Genomic DNA, 14,502 nt, shown 5'->3' on the forward strand with positions numbered 1-14,502 from the left:
GAAAGGACTCATTTCACTTTTCTGAGACCTTTATCTTTCCAAGGGGACAGATGTCTCCAGGTCTCTTCCCAGTGACTAAGAGGAGACCTCAATGTCTACCTGAAGATTAGACAAGATGGATCCTTAGGAACTTCTGGTGAGAGGCAGATGTTGTCAGATCCTATCTAAATTAGGTTCCAGAAAGAAACATTGCTCCTTTTCAATAACCAGGGGAACTGCTTGGGAATCTGTCGCCCAGCATGGACCATTAGCACTGCTTGAGCCAGACAATGAACAAACTCCATCACCCACACACTGAGCCTGCATCTCTATGTGGGAACTGGTCTTACATTGAGAAGAAACATGGAGCAGGCACAGAGAAAGCACTGGGGCATTATCATGCACAACCTGAGGGCAAGGTAGAGAAGATGTCCTAGAACTGGTTGGATTTCTGGGCAAACAAAGGTCATTTGCATTATTTTGTGGAGGGCTTTCTACGAGACTAATCTCCCCAGGCAAGGGTCATGTTTGTGTCCGTTACTTATTCTCTTTGCTCTAGTGATCCTGCAGTCCTTCCATTGACTGTAATGGCAGTGCTATTCATGGACTGACTCTAGGATTGGACTGTTTGCTAAGCAAATAATCAGACTCAGCAGATTTGGAGTCATATGGGCACCCAATAAGCAGCCTGTTTTGTTGTCGGATTGGCTATAAAATCCCAAATCCCCTCAGCTCCTAGCTGCTGGCACCAAGGCTCACTAGCAGCAAACAGAATGGCCTTTCACTCTGTGCTCTTTGTTTTCTTAGCTGGACTGGTATTTTTCTCTGAAGCTGCACCATTGGTGAGTCTCTTTTTATTCAAACTCAATCATTAGAAGAATGATAATCTAGATTTTCTAGATGACTAGCATCCTCCTTATGCATGAAATTCTGTAACCATTAGGCTTTGCTGGAGTGTTATCTTACTCCCATTTTTTCAGTAGCTTCTTCAGAATTATTAAAACTTCTTTTTTGCCATTTACCATCTATTTTAGGATATTACAAAAGGGTCAGGGATCTAGGAAGTGTGACCTTTTATTTCTGTCTGTTCCTGTCAGTTTGTGACTCACATCCCATATCTCCAGTACAGAGGGAGCTTTACCTTCTTCACCAAACAAGTACTTCTCTAAAGCACTAAAAAAATATTGTTGAAGTATGACAAAGGATTCCTCATAGTATAATGAAGCTTAAGAAACAAATATTCTTTCAGCCCTAGGGATGTCATAGGTATTTCTTTGTTGGTTTCCTAGGCTAACATACTCTGCCTGCACTTATAATAATTTACTGTTTTCTTATTCATGACCTCATTGAAAAGGTATACTTTCTAGTATTTTCCCAGGGCCATATGCAACTCTAAATATTTACCAAGCAATCTGTTTGTGTGTGTGTAATAAAGCTATCAGTATAAAGCTCTAAGATACTCTACTTTAAGAAATAGATGTTTGCGAGCTAGCTTTGAATACCATTTGGCAAAGAACTTGCTTTTAAGACAAGATTAATTCTGCAGTAAGAATGCACCTTTTTCTTGAAAGAAGGTTTTTGCAGGGCTGGTGAACAGCTCCTATACAACCTCTCCTGCTTTCCCCAAGGTCTCCCATGGCTCTGTCGATTCCAAATGCCCTCTCATGGTGAAAGTGCTGGATGCAGTCAGAGGAAGTCCTGCAGCCAACGTAGCTGTTAAAGTCTTTAAAAAGGCTGCAGATGGAAGCTGGCAGGACTTTGCTACTGGGTAAGTTACGTGGTCTTATGGAGCCATTTTCAAAGCGCCTCAGGCAAACAATTGAGAAATAAAGGGAATGGAGCCCTAGTCAAAAAAGTAATGTGTTTTCTAGTGTGTGTCTCACTATCACTGTTAACAGAATGTGAATTTGTGTCTAAAATCCATCAGATTCAAGTGGAACTTATCCATGACTGAAATACAAGCTAATTGCAAAAATATGTTGAAATGCTCATCTTATCTTTGTAAGGGGATAGGTTTAATAATTCATTTTTCTCCTAGCTTCAGTATTATCTTTCCTTTCTATAAAAAAAAAAAAAAGCCTATTTACCAGAATTTTGTAGGTAAGCCAGACTAACCTACTATCTTCATATGCAATGGATATAGAGCTTTATTTGCAGCAGTCACATGCAAAATCCTCTCTGTAAGTTTTGTCTGTACACATGCAAATAGTAAGTGCATCAATTGTCTTCTCTGGTGTAACAAATGTGCTGGTTGGAAGAAACTCTTTGGCCACGAAATTTTAAAGAGTCCCGTTGTAACACAATACAGAAGCACAATCTCAGCATTCGTTTGTGGTCATTTCTATAGATCTGCACAGCTTTTGCTAGAATGACAGCTTAATGACAAAGCATCCTCAGAACATCACTGGGGGGCAGGCAATAATACTGTTATCTTCAGTCTGTGGAAAAAGTATGGGTAACAGAGGAATACAGTTCACTAAAATTCAAATAGGTGAGGTATTCAGGCATTTAAGTTTCATTGTTACAACTTATTGGATCAGATTTTTAAATAAGTCAAGAGAAATCTCTAGTAACAGCAGGAGCATTCAATCACAGAATGACAAGCACAAGCACGGACTGGAGCCACCAGAGCATCCAGCTATCTTATACTAGGATTTTTATAGCATAATTTACATAAAAGCCGCAGAAAAAAACAGAGGAGAAGACTACAAGGAGAGAGAAACCTTTCTCTCCATCTGAAGGGTTTCTTTTTACAAAACTCAAACCAAAAAATACTTTTCCCTGTTGAAAAGGAACAAGAAAGGTTAGGAGATTGAAGGAGAAACAAACACCTCTACTCCCAAAGGCTGAGCATTAATCTAGGAACGAATGACTCTCAGAATGGATTTATATACTTTAACGAACAGAGGAACCCCATGAAAAAAATGACACCCTGTTTTCCAGGAAAGAGGACATCAGGATAATATCTTGTCCTTAGTGAGTATTTCTGCCATTATTAGGAAACCCAGATTATTTCAAATGTTTCATCAAGTGCTCTTGAAAATGTAATACAAAATACAATTTATAGAGGAATAAGATAAATGCAACATCAGTGTTAAATGCCCTCACTTTTGGGGCATAGCAGTGTTTTCTTGCTAGTTTTCAATGCTGCTCTCAACAATCCCAAGGAGACAAATCCCGCAGCTCTTCTTAGCCAACCTCTGTTGACACTTTAGGTCAGTACACCCCTGAGAAAATCAAATCACTTCTTCTTAAATATAAATTGAGAAGATTAACTCTAGGCAAGTGAGAAGCATTTTGGTGGGGGAAAGCAGTGGAGAAACATTAAACTACAATTCCTCTTGCAGATAAAGATTTTGACCTTTCCCTTGACTTGCATCTTAACCAAGGCTGCTTTCAGCAATTTCACTGACTTTAGCTGATGACACTTGTTTGAACTGGGTTTTCACATGTGACTACTACAATTTTTTTCTTTTGGGAAAACCAGATTTTCTCTGTGTTAAAGTAGATGAAAATCTGAATGCAATCAAGGAACACAATCTGTAACTACTCCTGTCAGGTTAATAATATTTGAAGTTACAGTACCTAGCAGATGCGTACAGAAAAGTTACTTTTGTAAAAATGTCTATAAAAGTTAGTTCTTTACCTTTTGGTTTGCTTGTTTTTACTTTGCTAACACATTTTAGGGAATTAAGCAAATGCACCTAGCAAGTGGTGAATTGGGAGTAATACTATTTAAAAGGCACAGAGGAAGTTAGCATAGCAACAGCAGACTTTAAGAGGCTTATTTCAAAATTCGTCTAGCCAAATTAAATGTTTTCAAAACTGATCCACATAAAAATATGCAAGAAGAGGTAACTCCAGCTGAGATGCACTCTGAGGAAGGCTTTAGGGCACAGAGATCTGGGAAGCATATGATTTGCATTCTACGTGATCTCCTCCCATGACTAGCTTTGATCTTCTCACTCCTCACATGCTCATGTTTCTGGAAATCTAGGTCTTATCACATAGTTAAAGAGTTGCATTCACCAAACATAGATCTCATGTGACCTAGGTTGTAAATCATGAAAAAAAGAAAAAAAAAAAGACTGCAGCATATTTGAAGTGGTTCCCCCCACCGTCCTTTTTTTTTTTTTAAACTCCAAAACAATAATTCATGTTCCTGAGATATTTCCTCAGCAGTCTGCATCTGAGGTCAGAGTTTATTTCAGTACAGCACGTGTCCCAAGAGTTCATAAATGTCATCGCACAGTGTCCTGGTTTTGGCTGGGATAGGGTTAATTTTCTTCCTAGTAGCTGGCATAGTGCTGTGTTTTGGATTCAGTACTAGAAGGATGTTGGTAACTCACTGATGTTACACTTAGTTGTTGCTAAGCAGGGCTTACACCAGTCAAGGACTTTCAGCTTCCCCTGCTCTGCCGGGTGCACAAGAAGCTGGGAGGGGGCACAGCCAGGGCAGCTGACCCCAACTGGCCAAGGGGCTATTCCAGACCATATGACAGCATGCTCAGTATATAAACTGGGGGGAGCTGGCTGGGGGCAGCCATCGCTGCTTGGGAATGGACTGGGCATTGGTCAGTGGGTGGTGAGCAATTGCATTGGGCATCACTTGTTTCATATATTCTATTACTATTACTATTATTACTATATTATTTCCCTTCCTTTTCTGTCCTATTAAACTCTCTTTATCTCAACCCACAAATTTTACTTTTTTTTCTTTTTTTTTTTTCTCCCAGTTGTCTCCTCATCCCACTGGGGGGGGGGAGAGCGAGTGAACGGCTGTGTGGTGTGCAGCTGCCTGCCAGGTTAAACCACAACACACAGACAGTGTAGATTTAACCTGGCCACAACATACAACTAAGGTCCAGACAGTGAAAAAGAGGATCAGGATTGTAGTCTAGGCTGGAGCCGTAGTAACTTAACCAGCAGTTTGCAAATTTTTTGCAGGAGAAGCACAGCTCTTTTAACTTAACTGTCCATCTTACAGCAGATGCTGGCGGTCCATGTCCTATTAAGAGTAAGCAACCATACTATATTTATTCCCCTACTCAGACATAAATGCAAGTGCTGCCTAGGAGGAATCACTTGTAGCATTTTGCTACCAGGGCTGAATGCAGGGCACCCTCTGCCTTGTGCTAATCCCACCCAGGCTCTGAATCGCACACTGTCCTGTTGGCTGTCAGAGCAGCAGTAATGCTGAAGGGTTTGCTTGTGAGACCATTCGCATTGAATGGCTACCACTTAAAAATTAAAATTAAGAAAGTGCTATTAACTCCTGGCAGTGGGTGGCAGCCTTCAAGTGAACTCTTGTTTCCAGTTCGGCGTGGTTAAAATCTGCAACTCTGGGTCAGCACCCATTAGGGAAAGCACCAATCAAGCTGCATCTGCATTTTTCTCAAACTAAAACGTATTTGTTTGCCTGAACAAAGATTTTGAGGCAGACACCATTTTTCCTTTTAATCGGTTTGTGTCTAGACTACCCAGCTTCTAAGCAGATGTATGTGAATTGCTAAGCTGAACACTGCAGGATCTCAGCAATTCTGTTTCAAGGACGCTCACCAATGAATTCTTTGTCCTTTTACCTATTGCCTTTTGTTAAGGCAATATAGGTTAAGCCAGGAAACACGAACTAAACCAAAAGAAAGCAGATGTGTACACTTCACAAATTGCCTGTGAGCCATGTTTCAGACAGGGCTTGGATTCTCTGCAGGTTTGTTCTACCCTGAATACAGCTGATTTCACTTGTGCTGGACCAGTGAAACTTTTGTCACTCTTCAAAGCACTAAAGTTGAAATACAAGAAAACCTGAAAATTAGCATGGGGTTTTCAACCCTGTTACTTCTTAATTTAAGCAAAAGCTCTGTGATTCAGCCTTTTTCATTCACCACCATTAACCAAAGATGACAAATAAGGAGAAGGAGGAGGCAGCAGCTGGGAAAGAAAAGATGCAACAGCACAACTGATTCTGTCTCTGATAAGCAGCATGTCACTGCTTTCTCCCCTCCCTCTCTTCCTCCTCAAGCTTTTTTGTTTTCTGCCTAGACAACCGCTCCTTGCCATAAGACAGGCAAGGTCCACTAGTTCTTCAAGTCAAGGCTTCATTTTTCCTTCAACTGCATCATGTGGTTGTGAAGTGCTATAAATATAAAATAAAACTTTTCATCTGAGAAAAAAAATGGTAAAAAAAATCAGAAATAAAGTAAAAGGAGGGAAAAGACATAAATGGGGTTTAGGAGCTTGTATGTAAATATTTAAATAGCTGTCATACAAAGTTTGCTCCTTTTCAAAGAAATAGGGTGCAATGCCAGCTATATTTCCTTCTTGCTTCTGGACTTCATTCACCCACAGTTTTTTGTTGTGAGCTGCGTACATAATCTGTGTGAGCTGGGAATTCCTATCGCTCATTTATATGGCACCCAGTAGAAGAGGCCCCTGCTCTTTGACCAAGCATTGTAATTCAAATTAATAAAATCTTGTGATGCTAAATTGCTGTTCCCAGACACTACCACTCAGGGTCACATAAAAACGCATCAGTGTATAGGGGTAAAACCTATAGCCTCAAGTGCTAATAACTAGAGAATGAAATACTTTTCCACTAAAATCTCTCTTCTCTCTTTAATCATAATTTGAGATTTGGCATCTTGCCTTTTGTCATGATGATCCTCTTCCTAAACTACCAGGGAACATCTGGTTCCAGAGGGCACTTGGTACAAGTTAAACATGACATTAAAAGAGGAGTCTGAACTATAATCCCTGCTGTAGCAACAGAAATGACAAAAAAAAAGCCAGACAGCTTTGATTTTTGGTGTATATGGATGAGTTGGTAGCAAGGACAGGCTCCGCAATATGGAAACATATACTACATAGAAGGAGGGAATTATTTCAGATTATTAGAAACCATTCAATGCAGAATTTGGCTGTGCAGCACCTCTGCTATTTAATATTCCACATTGACTGTTGCTGTTTAGTATCTAAATGACAGTATAAAATGTTTATGTAGATATTTTTCCATTACAGGAAAACCACAGAGTACGGGGAGATCCATGAGCTCACAAAAGAAGAACATTTTGGAGAAGGAGTATACAGGGTCAAGTTTGACACCAGCTCCTACTGGAAGGGACTTGGCCTTTCCCCATTCCATGAATATGCTGATGTAAGTATTTGCAAATATACCTAATAACCTATATAAGGTGTAGTGGCATCAGCTGGAAAGAACAAATACAGTCCTTAAATACTGAATTCAGTGAAGCGGTTCACTGCCACATAAGACTGTGTAAATAATATATAGTATTATATAGTCAGCTAAGCCAAAGGAAGTAGCCAACTTCCCTGCAAATACCCACGTACTTCTTCCAAAGCGGAGCTCTGCCCATTCACTCATTCAGACCAGTAGGGACCTTTGTTCAAAAAGAGCTACATTATTCAAAAGCACACAGTGTTTTAAAAGAAACAAGAAAAAAAAAAAAAAATACTGCTTTTATCATTGCTGAAGGAATATAGGGATTGAAAAATCCTTATTTTATAGGAAATGAGCTCTTCTTTAATCAGAAGGATTTCCTTGATTCCTTTTCACCTGAGAATCCACGAATTCTAGTATGACCTGTAATTACAGGATAAAATGATTCTTTCTGATGTGCCCTATTTTTTTCTAGTGTTGCTCAGTACTGAAATATGCAATAGAAAACAAAAGGCATAAAAATATAAAGAAATAACCTTAGTGGGAAAGAAAAAGTAGGCTGTTTCATGAATACCTGAATTTCATAAGCAGGCCAGCAATATAATCATGTCTTGTGACTCTCTTTGCTCTCAGCCCTACACTGATTTATTGTGTGCTCTATTCTATCACATTTACATAGCACTTCCAGAAATTTTGTTTAAAGTCTTTGGGCTTAATCTGCCATTAAATTCAAGTTTCCTCAAATTAAGTAGCCTGGAATGGCTACAGCTTCCACTGTAGAACATTTTAAACCACAAGTTTATGAAGCTTTGTGAAAGACTAAAACAAATGAGTGAGGTCCAGGTCCATAAAAGTCAGATGTGTGGCTTAGGTCATTTAGGTCAAAGAAACAATCCTCAAAAATATTCACTAACCATGTAGATGTCTAAAAGTTGCCAATGGAAGGACTTCACCTCAAAAGGTGCTTGAAAGCACCTGGCTGAGACTGATCCAGCTAGGCTATTGAAGCAGTTTTCCTTTGATGTAATAGCCTACAGGTCAACAAATTAGCCTGAGAAGTGGACAGAGTTCAATGACTGTCTGTGTACAAGATAACTGAAGCCCACTCCTCATGTCCCAGCAGCTTAGACTTTGGCAGGACTGGGACAACACCAAGCTGAGTGGTGCAGTTGACACACCTGAGGGATGGGATGCCATCCGGAGGGACCTGGACAAGCTCAAGAAGTGGGCCTGTGTGAACCTCATGAGGTTCAACAAGGCCAAGTGCAAGGTCCTGCACCTGGGTTGGGGCAACCCCCAGTATCAGTACAGGCTGGGGGATGAAGGGATTGAGAGCAGCCCTGCAGAGAAGGGCTTGGGGGTACTGGTGGATGAAAAGCTGGACATGAGCCGGCAATGTGCGCTGGCAGCCCAGAAAGCCAACCGTGTCCTGGGCTGCGTCAAAAGAAGCATGGCCAGCAGGTCGAGGGAGGTGATTCTGCCCCTCTACTCTGCTCTGGTGAGACCCCACGTGGAGCATTGCATCCAGCTCTGGAGTCAGCACAGGAAAGACACGGACCTGTTGGAGCGGGTTCAGAGGAGGGCCATGAAAATGATCAAAGGGATGAAGCACCTCTCCTGTAAAGAAAGGCTGAGAGAGTTGGGGTTGTTCAGCCTGGAGAAGAGAAGGCTTCATAGAGACCTTATTGCAGCCTTTCAATACTTAAAGGGGTTTATAAGAAAGATGGGGACAGATGTTTTAGTAGGGCCTATTGTGATAGGACAAGGGGTAATGCTTTTAAACTAAAAGAGGGTAGATTCAGTCTAGATATAAGGTAGAATTTTTTTATGATGAGGGCGGTGAGACACTGGCACAGGTTGCCCAGAGGGGTGGTAGATGCCCCATCCCTGGAAACATTCAAGGTCAGGCTGGACAGGGCTCTGAGCAACCTGGTCTAGCGGAAGATGTCCCTGCCCATGGCAGAGGGGTTGGACTAGATGACCTTTAAACGTCCCTTCCAACCCAAACCATTCTATGATTCTATGATTCTTTGTGGACGTGGGTCCAATTCTCACAAATTTCTCAGTCTTCAGTGAGCATCACAAAGTAATGGGGAGCATTATCCTTCAGAAGGATAAAATCACTGATTGAACTGAACTGTCAAAGTAGTCTGCAGAGAAAATGGAGTGTGCTTGCTAGTTCTTAATAAGGTAGTTTTGAATGTACGTTGTTCATCGTGACCACAAGTTTTCTCTTTTCCAGGTGGTGTTCACTGCTAATGATTCTGGCCACCGCCACTATACCATTGCTGCTCTCCTCAGTCCTTACTCTTATTCAACCACTGCTGTTGTCAGTGTTCCCCAGGAATAAACATGTACTGTCATTACACAAATACCCTCCTCCGCTAGAACTATCGTAGGCTTTTAGGAGGAAGGTTTTTTCCTACTGCTAATGCATAACTTTTTGCTACATTAGTTTTTTTTTTCCATTTTGTAACCTGGCAAACTTTAAACAAGTCAATAAAATGTTACTTCTTTAAAACAGTTTGATTCTATTGGTGAAGTTTTATTCTCTTCTAAGGTGTCATGATTTGTGTTCAAGTGCAAAGGACATCTGGAAGTCATGCATGGCACATGGAAGCAAATTAGCACTTGACTGGGGGCTGTTGTCTTCCTCCACTACCTTAAAAAAGTCTCACCAAATGCATTGGCTCAAAATAAGAAAGCTGTAGAGTTGTACTACTTAAAAAATTCAACCAAACGCCCTTTAAATAAGTCGTCCATGCTACCCATAGTTTACACACAGAAGAGACAGTCCCACTATCATCTAGGTCACAGGCTAAACAGGAGAAATTTTGAATTCCTAGCAGCAGAACAAACAATGCAGAAAGACTACTAAAATACATACATGCAGAGAGCTGAAAGAGTTCATATCTGTGTACCTTTACCTAAAACTTCAGGCAAACCTCAACATTTTGTGGGTTCAAGAGGCACGTTTGCTGCTCAGTCAACCTAGGAAGTTCTGAAGCCATTTCAATTAGCACCCTTTTTAACAACTTTGATCTTTAATCCAGTTGGCTACTGTATTCAGGTACATTCCAATTAAATGTCTAGTAAGTTAAATCTCTAGCCATTATTTAAAAAGTCCTAAAATAGAAGCATCATCTCTTCATATTTTTAGAAACAGTAAAAGGTAAGCTATAGAGTGACTGTGATTCAAAAAATGTTGATAAACTGACCAAAGAGTTTGAGGGCTTTAGCAACAATTTCTGTAGACTGATGGCCTACTGTATTTAAAACATCCCGAGGCAGAGGAATTGTTGTTTAACAGGATTACAGAAACTACAGAGATTGCTGCTGAAATCACGCCATTCAGAAACCATCAACACTCATCTGCCACTGACCTTGGAGTTTATCTCTGCACCCAGAGCCTGCCGGGATGACTGCATACCAAGTGAATTTACAAGTTACAAAAGCTTGCCTTTAACGTTTCACCATTTGGTTACTTTTTTGCCTGATTTCTGGACACTACCACAGTTACATAACTCTTGTAAGCAGTACAAATAGTTCCAAAACAGCACCCATCTTAAAGAATGCAGATTTCATGGGATCTTACTATTCCTAGAGCTTGAAAACCAGTCGGCTTGGCTTGCAGTGGGCTATGCCCAGCCCTCAAAATATGACCTAAATATGTTCATAGAGTTGTGGTGTAGTCATAAAAACAAACCAAAAAACTGCTCTGCATGTAGTCACCCACCTGAGGACAGGATACACTGAGTATGAGAGCACACGTGCATGCATCTATGCAAAGATCAGAAAGACAAAGTTTAATTTCAAGAAGCAACAGTTCCCTAATACAAAGCACAGACTTCTGGTGGGGGCTGACTTGAGGTTGTACAGGGAAAGTCCTGAACTTGCATTGAATCTAAGGTACAAGTAAAGGGACGGGACTTAAAACACTGTTTAACAGTGCTCCAGAAATGGGTATCTAGTTATCATGCTGGAAACCAAAAGTAACATATTTTTCCTCCAGGGGAATGCATAAGATAACCAGATAGCCCACACATTATCCACTTAACTTTTATCAGAGGTGGAGGCAAGGCCACCACAGAGAGAAATCTCGTAATAGATACATGAGTGAGTCAATTAAACCAAGCTGTGAACACAGAGAAATTCTCACTGAAACTGAAATTGCTGAGTGGACAAGAAATTTGTATTTCTCTCAACTATATGAGATGCATACAGCACTATCCCTCAAAAAAAAAGAAAAGGAGAAAAATAAACCAGACATTCTTTCCAAGAAAACAGATCACTGCAGTTGAGCTAGGCAATATTCATATTTCCAGAGGCAACGATAGAAGAGACCTATTTTTGCAGACAAGGTTCATGTTTGTATGGGTTACTTATTTTCTCATTGTTTACTAAGTAAATAGTATGAAATGGCATGTTGAAAGTCATATGGGTTTTCTGATAAGTAGCCTCCGTTTAGAGGCCTTGATATAAAAATCACAGATCCCACCAGTTTCTATCTGCTGACACTGAGACTTCCTAGTGGTAGGCAAAATGCCTTTTCATTCTGTAGTTCTTGTTTTCTTAGCTGGCCTGGCATTTATCTCCGAAGCTGCACCACCGGTAAGTGTCTCAGGATTGAGATCCTTCATACTGATGTAGTCCCAGATTTTTTTAATACTTTAATTAGTGTAAATGAAAAATATTCCATTTTATTGCAATTATTTTGTTTTTATGGTATGTATTGACTGTAGTTCTCTCCTATTGCTCTTTTTCTGGTCCTTCTTTCTCCTTCTCTAGTGATTAGTGAGAGGGCTTTAAGGTTAGACAAGCATCATTCGTCATTAGACTCAGCGACTACATGAAAAACAATGTAAGAGAAGAAAGGGGAAAAAATATCATATTCAGTACATGAAAGTCTGGGTCCTGTTGAAAAGTAACTAATAGCCCTTGTAACACAACGAACAAGCTCCTGTCATGAGGGATTTCATTGCCTGTTGTGAGATCCATGCTCGAGAAATGGCTTCTGTAGTCCTCTCCCTCACTGCTCTACCCACTACAGCTCTACCCCATGCAAGCAGGAAGGGATCTCAACGCTCACAGATGCAAGAAAAGAACCGAGCCAAAGCCAGGATCCCAGTTCCAGAGGGCTCATTTATTCCAGCAAAGCAAGCTAGAGACACAGACACTTCAGCCTGAAACTCTCCTTGAACAGACTTGTCTCTCTCTCCCTTCCGTGCCTCATTCTTCCTCTCTAGCTCTGATCTTTGGGACAATGAAGACCTGACCAACCTTTGCAAGGAAGGAGGCTTGCATTGAGCTCCCAGGGTGTAAAAGGCAGGAAAATAGGTAGTGGCACTAGAGCCCCCATTGCCGATGACTCAAACGAAACACTAGCAGGAGCCTGTGCACTCCATCAAAAGGAGCCTGAGGAACCAGGGCATACAGGCCGTATAGATACATGCTGATAAATTGGTCTGATACAGGGCAGGGCTCCTGGCTGTAAGAGGGGATGTCAGAGAGGGTCCTTAGTTTTTAACATCTACATCATGATTCATTTCGCAATGATTAAATGGAGATCAATGATTGCTATTTTGAGATCATCTTGGACTAGCACCTTCCACAAAGCTCTATTTTCCCACTTTTCATATAGGTAATGGAAAGTCACAGCCCTGATTCAACTCTGCCTTTGAATAGGTAAAACATCAGGTCATAACCACGGCTTCTGATGAACATGTTGGGAGTGAAACTACAGCCACGCCATGTTCGCAGGAAGGTTTTTCTCTCCTATCCCTGAATACCTGCCAGGGGCTGACAACTCCCATCCAACACAGTGTTAGGAGAGAGCCCGTATGTGGTGCTTACCAAGTTGACAGCAGAATTAAGATAACTCTATGGCAACGAGGCACCAGAGGCTCTCAAACCCAGAAAGCTGTGCTCGAATTGCCACTCCAAAATACAGAGGAAGAGTTGCCAGATTTGTAAACATTCCTACTACCTTTGATGATTTAATGATTTCCTGTCGAGGTCACAGCTGTAGCTAAGCCATGACAAGGCGCCCCCAGGAGCGTGTTCTCACGCAGGGCCGCAGGGCCTCCTCAGCACACGTGGCTATGCTCCCCCCGCCAGCTCCCAGCACCTTCCCCCCTCCCCGGTTCCACCGTATCCAGCCCCCAGACAGCTTCAGGCTACCTTGCTGCAGTGCACGGTGGTCTTGCTGAGGAAAACACGGTATATTCTGTAGATCTAGAGAGTAAGATTCCTTACTGCTTTATTATCCACCACTGCTTATCTTTCTTAAAACGTAAAAATTCTCTCTTCCTACCTGAAGGACTCTGCTGACTCCAAGCATCCTCTTTTTATAAAAGTTCTGGATTCAGTCCGAGGAAGTCCAGCTCCAAATGTGCCAGTTAAGTTATATAAAGAAGCTGCAGATGGATCTTGGGAGCTGTTAAATTCCAAGTAAGTCATACCAAAATAATGAGTGAAAGAAGGGAAAGGCAATGGGAAGAAGCCAAATAGTTAAAAACCAGTTTCACATTCCCTAATATGGGAATAAATATCTTTACTCAAAGGAAAGATAACGTACTATTGAATGAATTTGCTGCTGACTGCCTTTTCACTGTACTACAGTTTCAACTACCAAAATGGTTTTATAATGCTTTATAATTACCGTGAGCACAAGACAGTATTTTAAACTACCCTCTAATTCAATCATCGCTTCTCTCCAATTTCATTACGAAGGACTGTATTACTTTTCAGTACCCACCAATGAACTGCTGCATTGCTACCAGATGAACCAGGCAGACTCTTTCAGTTTGTTTGAAACTAAGGCTCTGGCTGAGAATCCTACCTTTATTGGCTATTTCCCTTCTTTCTAAAGGGACTTCCATCTCATACAAAACCACAGCTTTAAAAAGAACACAGGGAACTGTTTTGAACATGTACCACATCATAATTAATAGCCGCCTTTGCTTCAAGAAATAGGAATCAGCCAAAAGGAGAAAATTTGGCTATGAAGTTTTCTCACTTCCTCCCCCACAGAGAAGCAATTACATCTAAAATAAGAAAAAGAATCTCCCACGTATTTAAATGCTGCCACGTCTTTTAAAAAAACGTAATTGTAGAATTTCAAATGTAGATGACTTTTTTTTAAATTACCCTCCATTTTAGTATACATTAACACTTTAAAAACTCAAGAGCAATTTTTACTTAATCTGAAATGAAATTGAAAAAATTCTTAAGGGGTACACAGAAGGAACACTCGTTCTCTATTCAACAAGCAACATCCCACTTCCAACTTTGCTCGCCAAGATATTTGCAAGTCTTACCCTATTCTTCCAGGTCTGTTAACTATA

At 40.9% G+C, this 14,502-nt stretch overlaps 2 protein-coding genes across 3 annotated transcripts in view; both read left to right on the forward strand.

Moving 5' to 3' along the window:
- Nucleotides 1–752: 752 nt before the first annotated feature.
- On the forward strand, nt 753–9,506 carry LOC104126853 (transthyretin). Its single transcript, XM_009639458.2, has 4 exons — nt 753–821; nt 1,608–1,747; nt 6,997–7,132; nt 9,399–9,506. The coding sequence occupies exons 1-4, from the start codon at nt 753–755 to the stop codon at nt 9,504–9,506; spliced, it is 453 nt and encodes a 150-aa protein (XP_009637753.1).
- Nucleotides 9,507–11,698: 2,192 nt separating this feature from the next.
- Nucleotides 11,699–14,502, forward strand: part of LOC104126854 (transthyretin) — a 6,797-nt gene continuing 3,993 nt past the window's right edge. Inside the window, exons 1-3 of one of the 2 annotated variants that reach the window (XM_035894944.1) lie at nt 11,699–11,771; nt 13,247–13,251; nt 13,476–13,606. In XM_035894944.1, the coding sequence (XP_035750837.1) occupies nt 11,699–11,771; nt 13,247–13,251; nt 13,476–13,606 (209 nt within the window). The remainder of the gene's footprint in view (nt 11,772–13,246; nt 13,252–13,475; nt 13,607–14,502) is intronic. The other variant, XM_009639459.2, reaches the window with a different exon arrangement.

Source organism: Egretta garzetta, unplaced genomic scaffold (assembly GCF_000687185.1).
Source record: "Egretta garzetta isolate BGI_Z169 unplaced genomic scaffold, ASM68718v1 scaffold35, whole genome shotgun sequence".
NCBI classification, from domain to species: Eukaryota; Metazoa; Chordata; class Aves; order Pelecaniformes; family Ardeidae; genus Egretta; species Egretta garzetta.